The 22,637-nt window shown below is 39.9% G+C and overlaps 1 protein-coding gene across 13 annotated transcripts in view; it reads left to right on the top strand.

Moving 5' to 3' along the window:
* The window catches only part of plekha6 (pleckstrin homology domain containing, family A member 6), a 249,741-nt gene that overhangs the window by 172,900 nt on the left and 54,204 nt on the right, over positions 1-22,637 (top strand). For 8 of the 13 annotated variants that reach the window (XM_061922543.1, XM_061922534.1, XM_061922533.1 and 5 more), the window contains 4 exons: positions 8,933-9,129; positions 12,132-12,683; positions 14,753-15,233; positions 15,455-15,541. In XM_061922543.1, the coding sequence (XP_061778527.1) occupies positions 8,933-9,129; positions 12,132-12,683; positions 14,753-15,233; positions 15,455-15,541 (1,317 nt within the window). The remainder of the gene's footprint in view (positions 1-8,932; positions 9,130-12,131; positions 12,684-14,752; positions 15,234-15,454; positions 15,542-22,637) is intronic. The other 5 variants (XM_061922537.1, XM_061922541.1, XM_061922544.1 and 2 more) reach the window with 3 other exon arrangements.

The following is a 22,637-nucleotide window of genomic DNA, read 5'->3' on the forward strand; positions in this document are numbered from 1 at the left end:
TATATATATATATATATATATATATATATATATATATATATATATATTAATAAAAACATATAATTGTTAGATGAATCCTAGAGGGGAATCTAAATATTCAATTTTTGAAAATAATATAATAATAAAAAAATAAAAAAATTGTGGATATTTGATTTTTAAAACTATATATATATATATATATATATATTAATAAAAACATATAATTGATAGATGGATCCTAAGGGGAATCTAAACATACAATTTTTGAAAATAATATAATAATAAAAGACTTTTGGATGTCTGAGAATGTTGGTAATTTGTTTTGTTTATATATATATATATATATATATATATATATATATATATATATATATATATATATATATATATATGTATATATATATATATATATAAAAATCTCTGATGATTGAGGGAACCCCTCATGAAACAGTTCTGTAGAGACTAAGTAGTCTTGTGATTTTTCCCACACCTACATACATATATATATATATATATATATATATATATATATATATATATATATATATATATTTTTTTTTTTTTTTTGTTGTTGTTTATTGACATTTTTGTCACAAAAAATATGTTTTTTTAATTGCAAATGTGCAAAATATGCAATATTTTCCCATACACTTTTTTAAAGTGGAATATTTGATCGCAATAACAGCCTTATTTGGGTCAACATTGCAACTTTTTCTCGTTACATTTCCCCTTCATGCTCTTTTTAACGGGCTGATCTGCCGCAGGCCGTTAAAAAGTGTCAAACTTACACATGTTTCCTGTGATTTGCGTGCACAGTGCAGGTCCAGGTATACCTCACCCTTACAGGGTGTCCAAAGATCTCACCAGATCGGAAAAACCAAACATCTGTTTGCTCACGCCCCCCCTAAATATAAAATGAGGTGCGCTTTTACCAATATAGATTTTGAGGTTTTTCTAGAAGGTTTTGATTGGCTTCAAAAACCAGTCGATAGTCCGTTAATAGTCTGATGACCTGCTTTGCTTTGGAATCTGTGCCACAGAAACAGCATGTTCTTCACACAGAACGTGGAAGGTTAAAAATACCACATGCAGAACGGGAAAATAAGTATTAGGTCCCCTGACGGTTTTACAAGTTTGGGCTTCAAACAAAGACTTGACGTTAATTTTAACAGGAAGCAATGAGAAAAAAAAACTACATTTAAAGGTGGTAATCTATTTCTTATTAAATTGGGGTGAATACGGATTTAATTGTGTCGATAGAGTAAAAGAGTTCAAATCTCAATTAGGGCATCTGTGTGAGGCGTTTGGGTGTCATGTTAATTGGAGACTCTGAATCAGGTGTCAAAGTGAAAATGTGCCGATGCCAGCAGTTTTTAGGCATAGAGTGGAACCAAGAAGCCACCGCCAATCAATCAAACTTGATCTAACTTTACCTATAAATATCTTTTAATAAAAGAAATGCAACACAAAGTGCCTTACACACTTAAAAACAACACCCCGGTGACTCGAATCCCCCATTATCCATCACACACACATTCTCCTTAAAAGAACGCAAGGCTGAGTACAGAGGAGCCGGGTGAAGAAACACTATCACCAGACCATGGCCAACAGGAGATCACCAGACCATGGCCACCAGGCCTCTGACACAAAGCTCCCCCAAAGCCATGGGCAATGATCTCTGATGCTGAGGACTCCATTTGAGGAACACTAGGAAGTACAAATGATAAAATATGTAAATTAGTAAGACCCATGAGTAGCAATAAAGGATAAAATACTAGTAAAACTTATTATGAAGGTAGAAATATATATTTATATAATATATATAGTAGCGCGATACTAATGAATACAAAATCTGTACTTGTTATGATCCATTACTTTGATCATGGCATGTTCTGGTTTTCTTCTGGTGTGTTATCACCCTGTTTAGTATTTGACGTCCTTAGTTCCTGGTGGCACTTCCTGTTTTGTTTCTGTTGCCTGGTTACGCATTTAGTGTCACCTGTCTCTTGTTTTTCGTCGCGCACCTGCCTCCTAATTATCCGTCCCTACTTAAACCTGCCCTCTTTGTTCCTTCGTCCTCGCAGTGTAAATTACTTTTCGTGCAACAGGTGACGTCGCTATCCCGCATTGTGGTAAATATCTTTTTGTACTCGATTAAATTCCATGCTACTTGTTTGTTTGTTTGTTTCCCTAGCTCACATGCTAGCGTCTTTTGTTCCTCCTAGCTCACATGCTAACGTCTTTTGTTTCTCCTAACTCACATGCTAGCGTCTTTTGTTCCGCCTAGCTCACATGCTAGTTCTGTTGGTTTGTTTATAGTGCAAGTCTTTTTGTTCTTAGGTTGTTCTTTAGTATATAAATGAATCATCATTCCTACCTTCACGCTGTGTTCCATTCCGACTGCACCTTCGAGAGAACGCAATCCCCACCAAGCGTCACAGTACTATACTCTGTTTGAAATTTTATTTCAATTATATTTTATTTTTTTTAAAAATTAACGGGCATGACATCGCTGGGTTTTACGAGCAGAGGAGTGAAGTAAATTATATTTATATAGCGCATTGTCTATAGTTACTCAAAGCGCTTTTACATAGTGAAAACCAATATCTAACTTTTACATTTAAACTGGTGGAGGAGCATGTTCGGCAGCGCACAATCACAGAGTACTTAAAAGCAGACAGTGTGTGGACAGAAAACGGAGGATGGATGGATTTTGGCTTGAAAACCAACAAAAAAGGTGAAACTAAAACATTGAAACGTCCTCAGGAAGAGATGCTTTAAGACATGGCGGTTTTAGCTACTTCTAAATCACTAATCCTCGACTCCATGGCGACAAATAAAGTATGTTTCTTACAAGTAGCATTATCACTGCAGGACGAGGAATAGCTAAACATGCTTCACTACACACCATAGGAGGATACAATAGCTCACCGGCGTCACAATGTAAACAAACACCATGGGTGGAGCTACACCTGACATCCACTGTAATGATACCAAGTACAAGAATGTATATAGTCGATACTACTATGATTACATTCATATTTTTTTTAATAAATTTAAAAAAATTCATATTATGTTTATGAACTCAGGAAATACGCCCCTGGACACATGAGGACTTTGAATATGACCAATGTATGATACTGTAACTATTGGTATCGGATTGATACCTAAATTTGTGGTATCATCCATAACTAATGTAAAGTGTCCAAACAAGAGAAGAATGAGGGATTATTACATTTTAACAGAAGTGTAGATAGAACATGTTAAAATGGAAAATAGGCAGATATCAACAGTAAATGATCATTTTTTTTACATAATGTTGACAAAATAATAGGTGACACAATGTGTTACTGCATTTGTCTGCAGACTAATTAGGAGGCTTTGTTTGTTTACTTACTACTAAAAGACAAGTTGTCTTGTATGTTCACTATTTTATTTAAGGACAAAATTGCAATAATAAAGATATTTTTAATGTACCTTAAGATTTTTTGTTCAAATAAAGCCAATAATGAAAATCCCCTTTATTTAGAAAAGTATCGAAAAGTATCAAAATACATTTTGGTACCGGTACCAAAACAATGGCATGGACACAACCCTTGTCATTGCTTTGAAAAGGTTAAATATATTCAGATACTGTAAAGTAGAGCGGTGGTGACATGAATGAACATCAAACTTGACCTGAAAACATTCCCACTGATAATAATACCTTCGGGCCTAGTTGTGGGCGGTCCTGCCAAGAGTGGGCCAGTCACTCGTGGCCTCACCCTCTTTTTTTCCCCCCACAGCTTTATTTGCACATGTGGAAAAAAAGGCAAGATTGCTTTTGTTTCTTTGGTAATGATTATATTACCCTTAATTATTGCGTAATAATGGCTTCCTGGGTGTGTTGGAGCAAGTCTGTGAGATTGACGTGTGGGGATTACCTGAAGCGAGGAACAAAGGACAATGATCTGCTTTAAAGGACACACACACACACGCACACGCACACACACACACGCACATACACACAAATTCTGGTTATCATTTGGAATGGGGACCGAATTTTCGATCATGACTTGTGGGGACCACCTTTTCTACAGGTTGTGAAGGCATGACATAAATTAGGTATAATGGCCACTGCCCAGTTAGCTCATACACGTCTTAAAATCTCTGGATTGATGAAGTAATGTGATGATCAGACTTACTGGGGACCCTGGGGAAAAAAAAGTTAATATGGTTCATTGGGACCGAATTTAAATAAGTTTATATACTTCACACACATTTGTTCGTGACTAATGAGGACCATTTACAAAAAAGTTCAAATCAAATATGACATGATCCTCAGAATCATTTAAAAAGCTTTCCCTTTAGGAGACCTGTTTTTTTTGTCCCCATACCGTAAGAGGTCCCCTAAAAAGGACTGTGTAAACAGAGCGATGTCCCCATTAAGTCAGCATTGCCAGAACACACACACACACACACACACACACACACACACACACACACACTGGTTATCATTTGGAATGGGGACCAAGTTTTTGTTCATGACTTGTGTGGACCACACGTTCTACAGGTTGTGGAGGCACAAAAAATGTTAGATAAAATGGCCACTGCCCAGTTAGCTCATACACGTCTTTAAATCTCTGGATTGATGTAGTAATGTGCTGATCAGACGTACTGGAGACGCTGGGGAAAAGCGTTAATATGGTTCATGGGTGTCAAAGTTTGTTGTTGACGAACCCCAAGATGCAGAGAAGGAGGCAGGCATTTTGCAGGTAAACATGTTTCAATTAAAATACAAGAACAAGAACAAAAGGGGTACAACAAAAAGCATGCATAAGGCGGATAGGAAAACTAAAAGAGCTAGCATGGGAGCTAGAAAACCAAAGGAGCTTTGCATGGAAGCTAGCGGGTAGCGAACAGGAAAACAGAAGTCGGTACTTGTAGAATGAAAACATAACGGAAGCAGGAAACAAAAGACAGTAAGCTACAAACAGATACCGAAATATAGCTTACCGCTACGCTGCAATGACACGACAAGAAACAACACGACAGGAAGTGACATCGACATGACAATAATCCAGCCCTGACTGGAGGCACAAAGCAGGTACAAATAGGAGCGGGCTGATTGACACCAGGTGTGGCCAGGTGCCAATCAGCCGCAGCTAAGGGGAAACAGCGCCCAGGGAGAAACACGGCAAACAGATAAAATAAGAGCGCTGACAGGAAACATGACACACACACACACAGAGGAAACAAAGACAAATGCAGAGGGAAAAACTAAAACATAGACAAACTGTCAGGAGCAAGCCTGACAATGGGGTCCAAATTTAAATAATTTGGCATAATTCACACACATTTGTTCGGGACTACTGAGGACCATTAAAAAAAAAAAAGTTCAAATTAGATGTTTACTTTTCACTAAACATGTTTTATGGACCTAAGCTTAAAAATCACTTAGACATCTTCAGAATGGATTTGACTATCATTTAAAAGGTTTCCCTTTAGGGGACCTGTTTTTATGTCCCCACACTGTCGGAGGTCCCCTAAAGGTGTGTAAACAGAGCGATGTCCCCATTAAGTCAGAATTGCCAGAACGAACACACACACACACACACACACACACACACACACACACACACACACACACACACACACACACACACACACACACACACACACACACACACACACACACACACACACGCTGGGCCCCGCCCCTGTTGCCAAGTTACTGCCCGGTCTTACTATGTTCTCCCTCCGCCAATCACATCAGGGCGCTGTCACTGCAGTAGGCGTGGCCTGTGCCTTCCACTCCTGTTTGTTCGTGACGTCACCTCCTGTTGACGGAATTGCCCTTCTTGTTATTGTTTTTTTTTTTTTTTTGCGTTATACACCCCGACGTGGTTGGATCAAATAGAATTGTTTGATAAGTAACATGTTTCTTATCCTTTGATTTCCCATTTTGGCAAAAATAACTAAAGCCAGGTTAAAAAAAACAACTATATTTTACGTGGGTGTTGCGAAATAACAGCAACGGCATTGCTTACTGTTTATTATTCAAGAGACATTGTTATGTGGGTATAGTTTCCGCCAGTTAAATCGTGTAAGATTGCAAATTTAATTTGATTTATGATGAAAGAAATATACTTTGATGCAAGAGGCGCTTGTTGGCTTGTTATTGTTAAACTTCTTTGTCTCTGCTGCCATCTTGTGGCCAATTGCTAGAAGTTACTATTTCTACTGCTTCTGCTATGATTACAAATATGACTCTTATATTGGTGTTTTATTATTTCAAAATAATGTCTTGTAATATTATATATTTTTTCCCAATATGTATTAAATTAAATGTATGTTTTTAAAATAAATTGATATTTAACCTTGACCCCATGTCTGTTCTCCTCTCCCCATGAGTTGTGCCAGCCCTGGTTGTTTCCTGTGTGAGGTTCTAGTAACATAGGTACACTAGTCCTTTGTGCAAATATGCATGTTTATGTCTCTTGCAGCGCATGTTTGCTTTGACCTGTTCCGTGTTGCATGACGCTTAAAGAAAATATCAAATTTTAAAATCCTATCAGCAACCAAACCGGACATCAGGCTTATCTTCATCCAGAAAAAAAACAAAAAACGTGTGTTCCTTTGATGTAAAAGTTCCTCCTGACGTTATTTTAATTTTAAAAGTCTCTCGGCCACTTTGCCCGGATGTTGAAAGACAGCAACGACAAGCACCGGCCAACTCAAAAACTTTTTTTTGCCGCACCAGACGACTTTTCTCTGATGTTTATTATCCAATGAGAGAATAATAATGATAATGTCACACATATGGAGAAGGTAATTGTGTATTATTAAAGTTTCTGCAAACAGGAACACAGGGGTGTCAAACTGGTTTTCTTTGAGGGCCACATTGCACTTATGATTACCCTCAGAGGGCCGTTTTTAACTATGAGTGATATATGAATATACATATATATATATATATATATATATAAACAATATATTTTTTTTACATAAGCAGCAAAAACAATATTACAATTTTACTTTAAAAACTGGCAGCTCAGTCACCAGAATTTTACAGTAAAAGCAGTATTTTTAAATTGTTTTATTATTTTTTTACAGCATATAAAAAAGATAATAAATAGAATGGAATGGAGAAACAATACCAATGTTTTAGGGGTAAAATTATACAGAGCTGCCTTTTTTTAATTTATTATTTTTTTTTTTTTTTCAACCGTAAAGTCTTGTTTTAATGTTTTTTGTTTTGTTTTTTAATGTTTTAGTGTTTTATTGTATAGTGGGGGGGGGCAGTACCAAAAGTTGATTTTATGGTAAAAAGATTTTAGTTAAATTTTACAGTCTCCAACTTGATTGATAATTTGTTTTGAGATCTTAAGTCAAGCAGATATTTAAGTACAGTATTTATGAAAATGTTTTAGGAATAAATAATGATATAGTATTTCTATTGTGATAATATTGAATTAAAAAAATATATATAATTGCATGCAGTACATGATTTTTAATGTCAAACGGGAAAGAAAATATATATTTAGTAAGAAAAGATTAAGCAATTTTTTAGCGCTTATTATTTCCAGGCATTCGCAGGGCCAAATAAAATAATATGGCTAGCCAGATTTGGCCCCTGGGCCTTAAGTTTGACACCTGGGATCTAAACCCGATGGTTGGCTCATCTCAAATTCCTGCCCTGTATTTCATCAGAAAATATGCAAATTCACAGATTTTTTTCTCAAGAAAATGTGAAAAAACCCACTTGAATCATAAAAAAAACATTAAAACACGTTCACTGGAAATATATTTGATACCATTTTTGGTTTGAATTGTTTATTCACATTTTTTTATTAGAAAAATATCGCACACAAATACTTTATAAACATAATATTCAAACATATTTAAAAAGGAGTAAGCTGAAGCATATTCTTATTCAACCCTAACCATTCTTCTTTAATATCAATATCAATATTCTATTTTCATTCAAAGTTATTTTCCAGGCTCACCTAGCACTCGGTTTGGTCAGTAATAACAGACTATTTTGAAAAAAAATGAAATAGATTTTTGCTACGACGGGGTTGCATTTTGCTGCAAGAGTCGTTCCCCCCGGGATGCAAACGGACCACTCCAAACAGGACGTCCAGGTAGGAGCATGATTTATTCTTGGGAAAAAAATCAAAGCACCTCCAAGGACAGAAAACAAGTCGAAAGAAACACCTGCCAATCGCACTCAAAGCTAAACTTAGCATAGGCTAGGAGACAAGCAAAACTTAACATAACGAGAGCATGAAACAAACAATAAGGCCAGGTCGACTGACTGGCAGAGGCAGGCTTAAATAATGCCTCTGATTAGTGCTTGAGAATCAGGTGAGCGTACAGGTGAATAAAATATGTCGTCATGGTGACTAAACAAATTCAAGAGTGCAAAACAACAGGAACTAAGGGAGTCCCAAACCAGCAGAAACTAACAAAAACATGATCCGGGCCACGGATCATGACACATTTAAATTGTGTTTCAAGACAAGGTAGTACAGTGGTGTGGTTCTCAAACTTTTTTTCACCAAGGAAAAAAAAAAAAGTATTTTCAAGTACCACCATAACGACCCAACATAAAAATACAGTAGCGTAGTAGGCCGAAATATTCATTAAAAACAAGGCTGAAGTTTTATTTAACAAGTATATATAATATTTTTGCTCACTGTAACATTACACACACTATTGAAGCGAATCTTTGGCTTACCACATTTCGAGAATCCCTGACCTCGTACTTACGTTTGACCACACAAATAAACGTAAATAACGCATTGTCATAAAAATTATTGAAAAAAATAATAATTTTCTCTACTCGCGCCTGCATGCAGAAGAGTCTTTGCATGGCACATTTGCTGCTGATCATATTAATAACGCGCTCATATTCGGTGATGCAATTGTTTTTTTTTCTCATATATTATTATTCTGTCTCCATCTGCAGGTTTGGTTGGAGGAGGAGGAGGAGGAGCAGGAGGAGGACGAGGAGGAGGAGCTAAAAAGTCCGGCTGTGTTTTGCATGCAGGCGGAGCACGCCGGGACCAGAACCTACTTCTTCAGCACGGACAGCCATGAAGAGCAGACGGAGTGGATCAAAGCCATGAGCGAAGCGGCGGAGGTCAACGTTACTCCGACACAAAGGTGATGCTTGTTTGACACAAATCATTTCAAAAAGTATTTTAATCATATTTTGAGGCATGCCCTGCGATGAGGTGGCGACTTGTCCAGGGTGTACCCCGCCTTCCGCCCGATTGTAGCTGAGATAGGAATTATTGAATGGGTTTAAAACCACTAATTGATGGCCAAGAAAACAAGCTCTAGAAACAAGCGCAGCAAAATTAAAAGCTGTCCCACCATCAAACGAAACAGTTGCGAGATCTGAAGTGAAGTGAAGTGAATTATATTTATATAGCGCTTTTCTCTAGTGACTCAAAGCGCTTTACATAGTGAAACCCAATATCTAAGTTACATTTAAACCAGTGTGGGTGGCACTGGGAGCAGGTGGGTAAAGTGTCTTGCCCAAGGACACAACGGCAGTGACTAGGATGGCGGAAGCGGGAATCGAACCTGCAACCCTCAAGTTGCTGGCACAGCCACTCTACCAACCGAGCTATGCCGAGTATATGCGACAGTGATCTTGAGGAACAACTCGTAGACAAATTAAAAGAAAGTCGTTTTGCGTAGAAGTGGACAAAGCTACGGATAGCAATAAATACTGCCTGTTCATCGCATACGTCCACTTTGTGAATGGCGAGTCACTGTGCGAGGATTTGCAAATGGATAGCTCCTTTTTTTGGGGGGCAAAGATTGCAAAGTGGCACTTTTATTTTATTTATTATTGAACTTGATGCAAGTCATTTGATTTATTATTGAACTTTATGCAAGTTAAAACACTTTTATTTGATTTATTATTGAACTTGTGGAAGTTATAACACTTTTTTTGATTTATTATTGAACTTGATGCAAGTTATAACACTTTTGTTTTATTTATTATTGAACTTGATGCAAGTTATTCTATTTAATATTGAATTTGATGTTATTTAATGTTATTGAGTTACTTGATGTTCAATAAATTTGAAAATGTTAGGCTTGTGTACTTATGGACTAAGTGCATCATATAAAATGATGATTCTTAATTTTTATTCTAATTAGGGTCCAATAAGCCCAAATAGCAAAGAGAAAAAAAAAAAAAAAAAGCATGTAAACAAAGAGCTTGGGTCTTAATGGGGTAAAGTCAAGCAAAAATGTACAAAACCAGACACAAACCAGTCAAGTTATTTCCTTGTGTGAATGGTAAATAAAAACAGAATACAAATATTCGCAAATCCTTTTCAACCTAAATTAGGTTGAATAGACTGCAAAGACAAGACACTTAACGTCTGAACTGGAAAACTTTATTTTTTTTGCAAATATTAGCTCATTTGGAATTGGATGCCTGTGACATGTTTCAAAAAAGTGGGCACAAGTGGCAAAAAAAGACTGACAAAGTTGAGGAATGCTCGTCAAACACTTATTTGGAAACTCCCACGGCGTGAACAGGCTAATTGGGAACAAGTGGGTGCCATGGTTGGGTATAAAAGCAGCTTTCATGAAACGCTCGGTCATTCACAACTTAGATGTTGACATCAAGCAAAACATGTAGTCTCTTCTCACGGATAGGGCTATCGCCTTTGCATACCCAGGTCCGATGGTATTGCCTTATCTTCCGCGAAAACTAATCCAATCCACACAAATGTGAGTACTAAAGGGCCCTATGTTATTATGTGCCCGAACTGAAATAAAATGGTGGTTTGCTTTCTCCCAGATGAATATAAACATTCACCATACGCAAAACATCATATGAGTTATTAATTCAATCAATAAATCAATGATAAGCGGTTGTACTTGCATAGTGCTTTTCTACCTTTTTTTTTAAGGAACTCAAAGCGCTTTGACACTATTTCCACATTCACCCATTCACACACTGATGGGGGGGGAGTTGCCATGCAAGGCGCTAACCAGGACTCATCAGGAGCAAGTGTGAAGTGTCTTACTCAAGGACACGACGGACGTGACTAGGATGGTAGAAGGTGGGGATTGAACCAGGAATCCTCAGATTGCTGGCACGGCCACTCTCCCAACTGTGCCACACTGTCCCAAATCAATCAATCAATCAATCAAAGTATACTTATATACCCCTTAACCCCAAGTCTCTCAAAGGGCTGCACAAGCCACAGAGTCATCCTCAGCTCAGATCCCACATAAGGGCAAGAAAACCTTAACCCGATGGGCACAATGAGAAACCTCGGAGGGGACCGCAGATGTGGGAACCCCCCCGGGCAACTGGATGCAGGGACGTAGTTTAGCTGTATTTATTATAATACACACTACGATAAAGTGTGTAACTCATCCAAATATGTGCGGTGTGCGACTATGTGGAGTGATTATCTGAGTGTTACCAGGAGTGTTGTGCGAGAGGCGGAAGTCCAAAGGGCAGAAAGGCAGGCCCGAAGGTCCAGAGACAGGCAGAAGGTCAGGGGCAAGAGCGAGGCGTCAAAAGCCTGCGTCCAGGCAGGAGGTCGAGATCCAAAAAGGGATCGCCAGGGAACCAGAGGGGGATACGGAGAGACGAGACACACAGCTTGTCGTCAGGGAACGCAGGAATGCTGCCGGATCGACACAGGGACACGAGACAAGTGAAACACAGAGGAGGAGAAAACACAGAGAGAGAGAGAGAGAGAGAGAGAGAGAGTGAGCATATAGCTAGACACAAGTTGGCTTATTATACGGACCAGGTCGCTACGTTCTGGCCCGGAACGCGGGTTGACTCTGGCTTAAGAAGCCCAGGGAGCTCATCAGCGACAGGTGTGTAGAGTGCTGATTGATTGCAGCGCTTGCAGGTGCGCTCAGGCCGTGACACATCCCTCTTTTTGTATTTTTGCCTTGTCTTTGACATTAAAAGACTCTGACTTGCATGCTACTTCCTGTACTTCCACAACCCAGGAACACAACCGTCGCCAAAATGCGATCCAAACACCAACACTAGATAATAAAGATAATCAAATGGTGAAATACCAGAAGTTCCCCACCCTTAGTTCTTACCGTATATAGGTAAGTGTCATTCAAAAAAAGGTTTTAAACTCATTTTGTTTTGTTCCTTTCAGAATAAATTCAAATACGACAGATGATCATAACCAGACCATGGTGACAAGAGACCCTAACCCAAAAACGGAACTGAAAAGTCAAAGGCATTCACCAAACACAAGTTGCACTCGGGTGGACAATTTGGAAACTCCACCACCGTCGACCCCTTGCTCGGATCACGACACTGTGAAACCGAACATGAGACCAAAAGAAGTCGGGGGCAAAACTGAAGATGAAGGCGGAGGACCCGGCTCCAATCGTGCTGTTCAACCAACCCACCATCCAAATGGTTGGAACAACCACTGTCCTCCCGGCGCTATTCCCCAAAATTACAACGGCAAGCCCACTCATCCCCAGACTCCCAATAGTAGCGGTGCACCTCCAAGACAACCAGAGGCCGGTGTCAGACCACCGCAGGACACAAGGGAGCAGCAGCAGAATGTCGTGCTCAGGAGGGGGGTTCTGCCCAGGACTGCCCCAGAGAAAGTGGCCCAAAGGAAGAGCTCCATGGCCCAGCTGCAGCAATGGGTCAATCAGCGGCGAGTCCCGACGTCCCAGGAGGACCTCCACAGGTACTTTGCTGTTGTACTATAGATATACTGCAAAGTGCGGACACCGATGATCCTTTGTAAAAAATGTCCAAATCGCACAACACGGGATGGTCAGGAGTTACATCAAAAGGTGTAGAAGATCTTGTCTTGTCGGGTTTTGCTGTTATTCTGTTAGGTTTTCTGTTTAGTTCCGTTTCTAGCGCTACTTTTCGTAATTTGTAAATGTTTTCGTTGCGAGGAGCGCTTGAACACTGTTGATCACTGTCTCCACCTGCTGCCGTCACTAATCACACACCCGTTTTATACCCGGCTCATCGTTCTCTCCGCGCTGGGTTATTGTTCCCTTTACTGTTCGCGGTTCATGTTATTGCTTTTGTTTAATGTTTTGCACTTTTAATTTTGTCTTGGGCATCAGGTGCACTTTTCAGCTCTATCTTCCTTCAATGTTTGGCCTCGTTAAAAGATAAAAAAATCATCTTGCGTGCACGCTGCCTGTTGTCCTCCGCATCCTCTAAAAACACAAACATTTCCCAATGCCAGATTGCAACAGTTTACACAGTCACACATAAGAGATACACGTAGACTGTAATATGACTCAAGTAAACAACACCAACATTTTATATGTTCCATTGAAAATATAGAACATTATACACGTCGTTCAAAAATCTATCAAGAAGTTTTAGTACGACTTTGGTAAGCTATGAAGCCGTATCCCTTGATGGTTTGTACTGTACTTCAACATACGAGTATTATTATGGTGTATATATGGTGTTGTGTTCAGACCCGGTCTTCTGCCGGTCACCCCCCAGAGTTTGTTTGATGACACATAAGCTGGTTTTAAATGAATCCGAGACAGAGTAGCTTATATTGATATTTTATTACCAAAGCTTTGGGAGACCAAATCTATGCACGACACATTCAAATCGCAGCGCCCTAGTTGCTCTGACCATACTATGGAAGGTTCACCTTTTACCCCCTCTCCCTCGCCCCCCTTTTCCTCCTCTCCCCCTCCTCCTAAGTCTGGCACATTTGAGATAAGGAGAGTGTTATGACTTCTCGCTACATTCCAACCTTCAAGGTCTATGCATGGCCAATACTTAATTGTTCTAAAATATGACTAGGATTTAAAAAGATATCTATCTCCATCAATGGTCAGACATATTATCTGACGTTTAGTTTCGCTATATTATGCAAAAACAACTTTTCTTACCTTCTGGTACCTGCTGATCTGTATTTTGAAAATCTGCATGAGTCCTGAAAATGCGTGCGCATCCGCCTTTGTAGTCCGTGTCAACCCCGTAGTCGATAAGCTTCTTCCTTTTCTCTATCTTCTTGTTATGGGACATTTATCCTCCGCTGTTGCCATTTCTAAAATAAAGTAGTGGAAAGTTCTTGTAACGACCTGGTTGCATCGTGGTGCGGATTTCGTTCCCCCAGGGATGCAGACGGACACAGCGTGCAGGTAGGAAATGATTTATTCAAGCAATAAAACAGACTTTTTCTAGTTTTCATGGGAGCTAGAAAACAAATAGCCTAGCGTGGAAGCTAGCAGGTAGCGAGCAAGAAAACAGAAGTCTTTACTTGTTGTATGAAAACAAATTAGGAAGCAAGACTGACTGACTGGAAAAGGCAGGCTTAAATAATGACAGTAATCACAAAACAGGTGCACGTCCGGAACAGGCGGCAGGTGAAAATAAAGAGTAACTGTGGAAACCAACTGAGAGGTGCACAAACAGGAACCAAAGGATTCCAAATCTAACAGAAAACACAAAAGACACTTAAAAATCTAAATCATAATATGATCCGGGCAGCGGATCATAACAGTTCTTACTGATATCTGTCAGTAAACTTGCCATGAAAGTGCTTAAACATACCGGTGTAGTGAGTTTACGTTATTCACCCAAGGAACTTTAGTTATTAAAGAGTTCTGGTTCTGTTTGCGCCGATGCTCCTTTAGGGTTCAAAGGTCACACCTGTATATGATTGACATACTATTTGTTTTCCACTGGTTGTAAAAAGACAAAAGACAAACTGTACATGTAAAGACGTAACCACCATCCATCTGATTTGCATTTTCCCTGCTCTTCCAGTCCATCCCGCTACTACCCAGTGAGTCAAGGTGTCGACTACTACGGCTACCCAAGTGGCCCCCAGTACGTGGAAGAGTACCCACTGTACCCGCCAGGAGTACGGCCTGATAGCATTTGCACCGTCTCTGCCGTGGGCGGGTACGACCACCGCTGGGCAGTCGAGGACAAGCGACGCTCGCTGAGGGATGGGCCTCACCAGTTTTACGACCCGCCGAACCCGAGGGACTCTTGGGGACCGCAGTACTACAGCGGTGTGGAAAAGACCTTGAGACGCCTTTCTATCCAGCCACGTTCCAGGTCCGTGCCCCGGTCGCCGTCGTTGTCCTCCAGCGGGGCTTACTCGCCGGTGTCGCACAACTTTGCCTCGCCGGCTCGATCGCCGTCCGCCCGCTTCGATTGGTTTTCGGGAAGGATGAGGGACGACATGGTCTACGCCGATCCGTCGGTCTATAACCTACGGAGATCCCTCAGCTCGCCAAAGGTGAGAAACAGGTGTAGGATCATCTAGAGATGACTTGATCCCTTCTTACCTTCTGGCTCCAAATCAAAACCTTGGTAATATCCAGAAGTTAAAGTAGTCATGAGATGATAGAAAGAATGAGAGACTAATGTTGTGACCATTTTCACCCTTACTCCCGTCTAACAATCTTGGTGTCCTTTCTTGCCTCCATCTTTCCTGGTTATCATCTCCCCTTCCTTCAGTATGACTACCCGGGTGATAGGAGGTCCATAGGTCCCGGATTATACCACTACAACTATCCTGTATCCCCTTCCATCCACAGTAAAATGGTATGTGCTGCATCGTATCGCCCAGAACACAAACATAGTCACTCGGTTCTAGTTTCCCTGGCCTAAAAGTCTTCATATCACTTTCTGTCGAGGCATTTTCTTCTGTTTTTCCTACTAGTACTGCACAGTCTCTCACCCTGTGGTCGGTCCTGGATACATTTGTGTGTGTGTGTGCGAATGTGCGTTGGTTAAAGGGGGCCTATGACGATTTTAGAATACTTTATCGTGGTCAAAATAACACATCGGATGTGCTTTGGTGTAAATTTTGGGTAAATTGTACTCCACAGTCACATTTATCACCAGTTTTTTTGAGTCTGTCCGTATACCGGGGCGGTATAGCTCGGTTGGTAGAATGGCCGTGCCAGCAACTTGAGGGTTCCCGGTTCGATCCCCGCTTCTGCCATCCTAGTCACTGCCGTTGTGTCCATGGGCAAGACACTTTACCCACCTGCTCCCAGACTTTGGTAAGCTATGAAGCCGCATCGCTTAATGGATTGTACTGCGCTTCAACATACGAGTATTATTATGGTGTATATATGGTGTTGTGTTCAGACCCGGTCTTCTGCCGGTCACCCCCCAGAGTTCGTTTGATGACACATAAGCTGGTTTTAAAAGAATCCGAGACAGAGTAGCTTAACTTAATATTTTATTACCAAAGCTTTGGGAGACCAAATCTATGCACGACACATTCAAATCGCATCGCCGTAGTTGCTCTGACCATACTACGGACGTTTCGCCTTTTACCCCCTGTGTGTTTAGATTAGATTAGATTAGATAGTACTTGATTTATTCCGTCAGGAAAATTAAAATTTTCAGCACAATCCCCTTCAAGATCAGACAAACATTACAGGGAGACAGAACAGGAGGGGGAATAGAAGATTAAAATAAAATAAAAAAATTGGTCTAAGTCTGGGCCCCTGGAGAGGGGGTGCAGACTGAGGCCAAGGGAAAAAAACTACCAATAGCCATAGTACACATGTACACATGTAAGAGGGAAACATCAAACATCAGAGGACATTAAAGACATTAAAGCAGCAGATACAACCAGCCACTTCTACATACAGCTATGAATAAAAACTAAAAGATATAAGGTAAGACATATTATCTGGAGTTTTCTTTTGCAATATTACGCAAAAGCAACTTTTCTTACCTTCTGGGACCTGCTGATCCGTATTTTGAAAATTTGCACACGTCCGCCATTGTAGTCTGTGACGACAGCATATCGATAAGCTTGTTCTTTTTCTCGATATCTATCTTATTTACATGGCTCACTTTCATCTTTTTTTTATTTTTTTTTAGGTTTTACATTTTCCGCAAAGAGTCTACTGACAGAATAAGTTCGAACCATGGGCTATTTTGCTTTAGAATTGACAATAGGGGAGGATAAATGCCCCACAACAGAATGATAGAGAAAAAAGAAGTATGTCTGACTATGGTAGCCAAATGCTCCAACAATCCATCAAGCGGTGCGCCTTCGTAGCTTACAAACGGTAAATGGGCTATACTTGCATAGCGCTTTTCTACCTTCAAGGTACTCAAAGCGCTTTGACACTATTTCCACATTCACCCTTTCACACACACATTCACACACTGATGGCGGGAGCTGCCATGCAAGGCCCTAACCACGACCCATCAGGAGCAAGGGTGAAGTGTCTAACTCGAAGAAACAACGGACGTGACGAGGTTGGTAGTAGGTGGGGATTGACCCAGGATCCCTCAGGTTGCTGGCACGGCCACTCTCCCAACCACGCCACGCCGTCCCAAAAGTTGTACCGCAACATTTTGACGGTTTTTAGAGCGCCGTGTGTAATATTCTACAATAATACATCAAAGTTTTGCCTTTGCTTGCCTACCAGTACTTGGTAGCGTCATTTATTGAACAACAGGCGTCAACTTGCAGTCCACGCGTATCGTCTATCTACACTTATTTTGACACCATGTACCACATAAAATTGATTCTGTCAAAGTTAGTTGGTGACGAACCCCAAGATGCAGAGAAGGAGGGCGGCATTGAGTGAGAAAACATGATTTAATTTAAATAATAGAAGAAGAACAAACGAAAGGGTACTAACACAAAGCGCGCACGAGGCGGATAACAAACTAAGGGAGCTAGCATGGGAGCTAGAAAACAAAAAGGAACTTAGCATGGAAGCTAGCGAGAATCGAGCAGGAAACAGAAGTCGTACATGTAATACAAAAACAAACTTGGAAGCAGGGAACAAAAGGCAGTAATCAAATAAAACTTACCGCAACGCTGCGTTGACAAAACACGACAGGTAGCAACGACATGACAAAAAGCAATAATCCAGCCCTGACCGGAAGACAAAGCCGGTACAAATAGGGGCGGGCTGATTGACACCAGGTGTAGCCGGGTGCCAATCAGCCGCATCTGAGCGGAAACAAAGCACTCTGGGAGCGACATCGACATGACAAATCAATAATCCAGCCTTGACCGGAAGACAAAGCAGGTACAAATAGGATCTGGCTGATTTACACCAGGTGTGGCCAGGTGCCAATCAGCCGCAGAACTACAGGAAGCTGAACCAAAATAAGAGTGCTGACAGGAACTAAGGACACGAAATACTAAACACACAGAGGAAAAACTAAAACACAAACACACTGTCAGTGGGAAGCTTGACAGATTCATGTTCAGTAAGCACAACCACAATTAATATGTAATGTACAAAAGTGCGCCTTATAGTCCGAAAAATACGGTAAAGTATAGACAGGACAAAAAGTAACAATAAAAGTAATAATAATTAAAAAGTAAGCAATTTACTATGTTATGGCGACTTGTCCAGGGTGTACCCCGCCTTCCGCCCGATTGTAGCTGAGATAGGCGCCAGCGCCCCCCGCGACCCCGAAAGGGACTAAGCGGTAGAAAATGGATGGATGGATGGATAGACACACTTATCACACAAATTAATTGTGTACCAGGAAAAAATATGACATTATTTACGGTGTTAAATGTCATCACTCATTAGTGTGATATAAGATGGTTCTGATGCTCGTTATGCTCAGCCCACATCTGTCCGTCATCCTCGTTAGCTCTCCAAATCACGTCTATTTCTCTCTGCGACTTTGAAAATAATAATAGTAATAGATGGAATGCGTTTTGTTTTTTTGCACAATTCTCACACAGACATAACGTAAACATATGTCTGACAGGAGAAAACATATGCAGGGGTTGTTGCTTACCACAACACAAACTTGAAACAATTACATGTAATCCTTTTGAAAACATTGGAGAAACCAAATAAAATGAGCTCACGCTATCGTCTTACTGGAACTGTCGGATACGATTATAGTCAGTGTGTCCCCAAACATTATATTAAAGGGGGGGGCCCCATCGCAATTGTGTTGGGAAAAAAGCACTCCTTTATATGGGCTGTACACATTTACTTTATAAAAGAGAAGTGTGGGATACTTCTCTCGTTGCCTTTTTTTGTATTTGACTTTATCATTTATTGCAGAAGGGGATAGAAAGAGATAATCTTTCCCCAGCTGGGAAAGATTATCTAATCCCCTGTCGCCTTTATTAGCAGCAGCCGGGGCGAGACATGTGGTTGGAGCAGGGTTACCCCAAACATTTTGACCAGGGGGCCGCATTGGGTTAAAAACATTTGGCAATGATCAATGATATTACATCATTGATTGGATACATGCTTTTTTAGACAATGTGATTTGCCTGAGTGGCTAGGAAACAAGCAACAAGTGGTAGAAAATGGATTAGAAAGGACAGATTAAAAAAAAAAATAATAATAATAATTTGGGACTTCCCGCGGGCCAGATCTCGAACGGTGGTGGGCCGGATCTCGGCCCGTAGTTTCGGGACCCCTGGGTTGGAGGGAGTGGTAGGCCGGACGCACCCCACGGAAGACTTCCCACTTGAGCAGTCTCGAGATGACACCCTAATCACCATGATCGCCCGCGATGTAAGAAGCTAACAAGCTACCGTATTTTCCGGATTATACAAAAGTTCGGCTAACCTATGCCAACGGCTAAAATCTCTCGTATGCAAGAAACGTAGCTAGTTGTAACACAGAAACTGAACAGGTGTGTTTGGCGCCATCTTTTGGGCGAGTTTGCTCACTGCAAGTGCTGCGAGTTTGGAAAGCGTACCATATTTCCTTCAATTTTTGTGCTTTGAAACGGAAGTAAAACTGCCGTTCTGTCTACTGTCCGTCAATCGCATATGGTTTCTTCATTCATCCTTGCAAGCGGCGTTTGTACGTTTTACAATATAACTAAAACAACAGCTGACTAAAACCTCACATGTTTGATAGTAGTGTTTTTTTTTTAGCATATTTGCACGTGCTATCGTAGTGTAATCAAGTTAGCCTTGTTAGCATTGGTAAATTTATATAGCGCTTCACTATACTTGGAGTGATACCAAAAGCGCTTTGAGTGATACGTCACATTCACGCATTCACACACTGGTGATAGCTAATATGCTAACACATTTAAGAGCGTCTGTGCTAGTATTATTAACTTACAACGGCAATAATTTTGTATTATTTCAGTTTACAAATTCCTCAGTAAAGTCACTAAAACGATTACCGTATTTCCTCGAATCGCCGCAGGGCATATAGTTTGTGCTACGGCGCCATCTTTTGGACGAGTTCGCTCACTGCAAGTGCTGCGAGTTTGGAAAGTGTACCATATTTCCTTAATTTTTTGTGCCTTGAAACGGAAGTAAAAGTTCCGTTCTGTCTACTGTCCGTCAATCGCATATGGTTTCTTCATTCATCCTTGCAAGCAGCGTTTATACGTTTTATAATATAACTAAAACAGCAGCTGACTAAACCCTCACATGTTTGATAGTAGTGTTTTTTTTAGCATTTTTGCACGTGCTATCGTAGTGTAATCAAGTTAGCCTTGTTAGCATTGGTAAATTTATATAGCGCTTCACTATACTTGGAATGATACCCAAAAGCGCTTGAGTGATACGTCACATTCACGCATTCACACACTGGTGATAGCTAATATGCTAACACATTTACGAGTGTCTGTGCTAGTATTATTAACTTACAACAGCATTAATTTTGTATTATTTCAGTTTACAAATTCCTCAGTAAAGTCACTAAAATGATTACCGTATTTCCTCGAATCGCCGCAGGGCATATAGTTTGTGCTACGGTGCCATCTTTTGGACAAGTTCGCTCACTGCAAGTGCTGCGAGTTTGGAAAGTGTACCATATTTCCTTAATTTTTTTGTGCCTTGAAACGGAAGTAAAAGTGCCGTTCTGTCTACTGTCCGTCAATCGCATATGGTTTCTTCATTCATCCTTGCAAGCGGCGTTTGTACGTTTTACAATATAACTAAAACAACAGCTGACTAAACCCTCACACGTTTGATAGTAGTGTTTTTTTTTTTTTAGCATATTTGCACGTGCTATCGTAGTGTAATCAAGTTAGCCTTGTTAGCATTGGTAAATTTATATAGCGCTTCACTATACTTGGAATGATACCCAAAAGCGCTTTGCGTGATACGTCACATATACGCATTAAGAACACTGGTGATAGCTAATATGCTAACACATTTACGAGCGTCTGTGCTAGTATTATTAACTTACAACGGCATTCATTTTGGTCTGTTTCAGTTTACAAATTCCTCGGTGAAGTCACTAAAACGTCACCGTGGAGTTATCGATTCTCTTTAGCGGATCAAAGTGCGAGCTTCCGCAGCTAGCGGGTCTATTATGCTGACTTCTGTTTTGTTGGATCTGCCGTTTTACTGCCGTGTTACAAGCACCATGTAAAAGTATTTAAGGTGCGTAAATGAATATTTCCGAAGTCTTTCTGTGTAAATATCTCACCAGTTTATAGTCAGTTAGGGCTAGTATATTTTCTTTTAAAAATTGAGCCCGTGCGGCTTTCTATAGACCAGGGGTCACCAACGCGGTGCCCGTGGGCACCAGGTAGCCCGTAAGGACCAGAGGAGTCGCCCGCTGGCCTGTTCTAAAAATAGCTCAAATAGCAGCACTTACCAGTGAGCTGCCTTTATTTTTTAACTTGTATTTATTTACTAGCAAGCTGGTCTCGCTTTGCTCGAAAATTTTAATTCTAAGAGAGACAAAACTCAAATAGAATTTGAGAAATCCAAGAAAATATTTTAAAGACTTGGTCTTCACTTGTTTAAATAAATAATTTTTTTTTTTTTACTTTGCTTCTTATAACTTTCAGGAAGACAATTTAAGAGAAAAAATACAACCTTAAAAATGATTTTAGGATTTTTAAACACATTTACCTTTTAAATTCCTTCCTCTTCTTTCTTGACAATTTAAATCAATGTTCAAGTATTTTTTTAATTTGTATTATTATTGTAATGAACAATAAATACATTTTAATCAAATTTTTCATTTTAGCTTCTGCTGCGATGAGGTGGCGACTTGTCCAGGGTGTACCCCGCCTTCCGCCCGATTGTAGCTGAGATAGGCGCCAGCGCCCCCCGCCACCCCAAAAGGGAATAAGCGTTAGAAAATGGATGGATGGATGGATTTTAGCTTCTGTTTTTTCGACAAAGAATATTTGTGAAATATTTCTTCAAACTTATTATGATTGAAATTCAAAAAAATTATTCGGGCAAATCTCGAAAATCTGTAGAATCAAATTTAAATCTTGTTCCAAAGTCTTTTGAATTTCTTTAAAAAAAAAAAAAATCTGGAAAATCTAGAAGAAATAATGATTTGTCTTTGTTAGAAATATAGCTTGGTCCAATTTGTTTTAACCTATTTAAAACATGTCATTAAAATTCTAAAATTAATCTTAATCAGGAAAAATGACTAATTATGGTCTATGAATTATTATTTTTTTATATTTTTCAAAAATATTCGAATTAGTTGGTTCTTCTATTCATTTTTTTCGGTTGAATTTTAAAGAGTTGAAATTGAAGATAAACTACGTTTTAAAAATTGTATTTTCATTTTTTTGTGTTTTCTCCTCTTTTAAACCGTTCAATAAAGTGTTTTTTAATAAGCGGTAGAAAATGGATGGATGCATGGATTATCTACATAAAAAAACATTCCGTAAAAGGAAAAAAAATGTACGACGGAATGACAGACAAAAATACCCATTTTTTGATATATATAGATTT

Source organism: Nerophis ophidion, linkage group LG16 (assembly GCF_033978795.1).
Source record: "Nerophis ophidion isolate RoL-2023_Sa linkage group LG16, RoL_Noph_v1.0, whole genome shotgun sequence".
Lineage (NCBI taxonomy): Eukaryota > Metazoa > Chordata > Actinopteri > Syngnathiformes > Syngnathidae > Nerophis > Nerophis ophidion.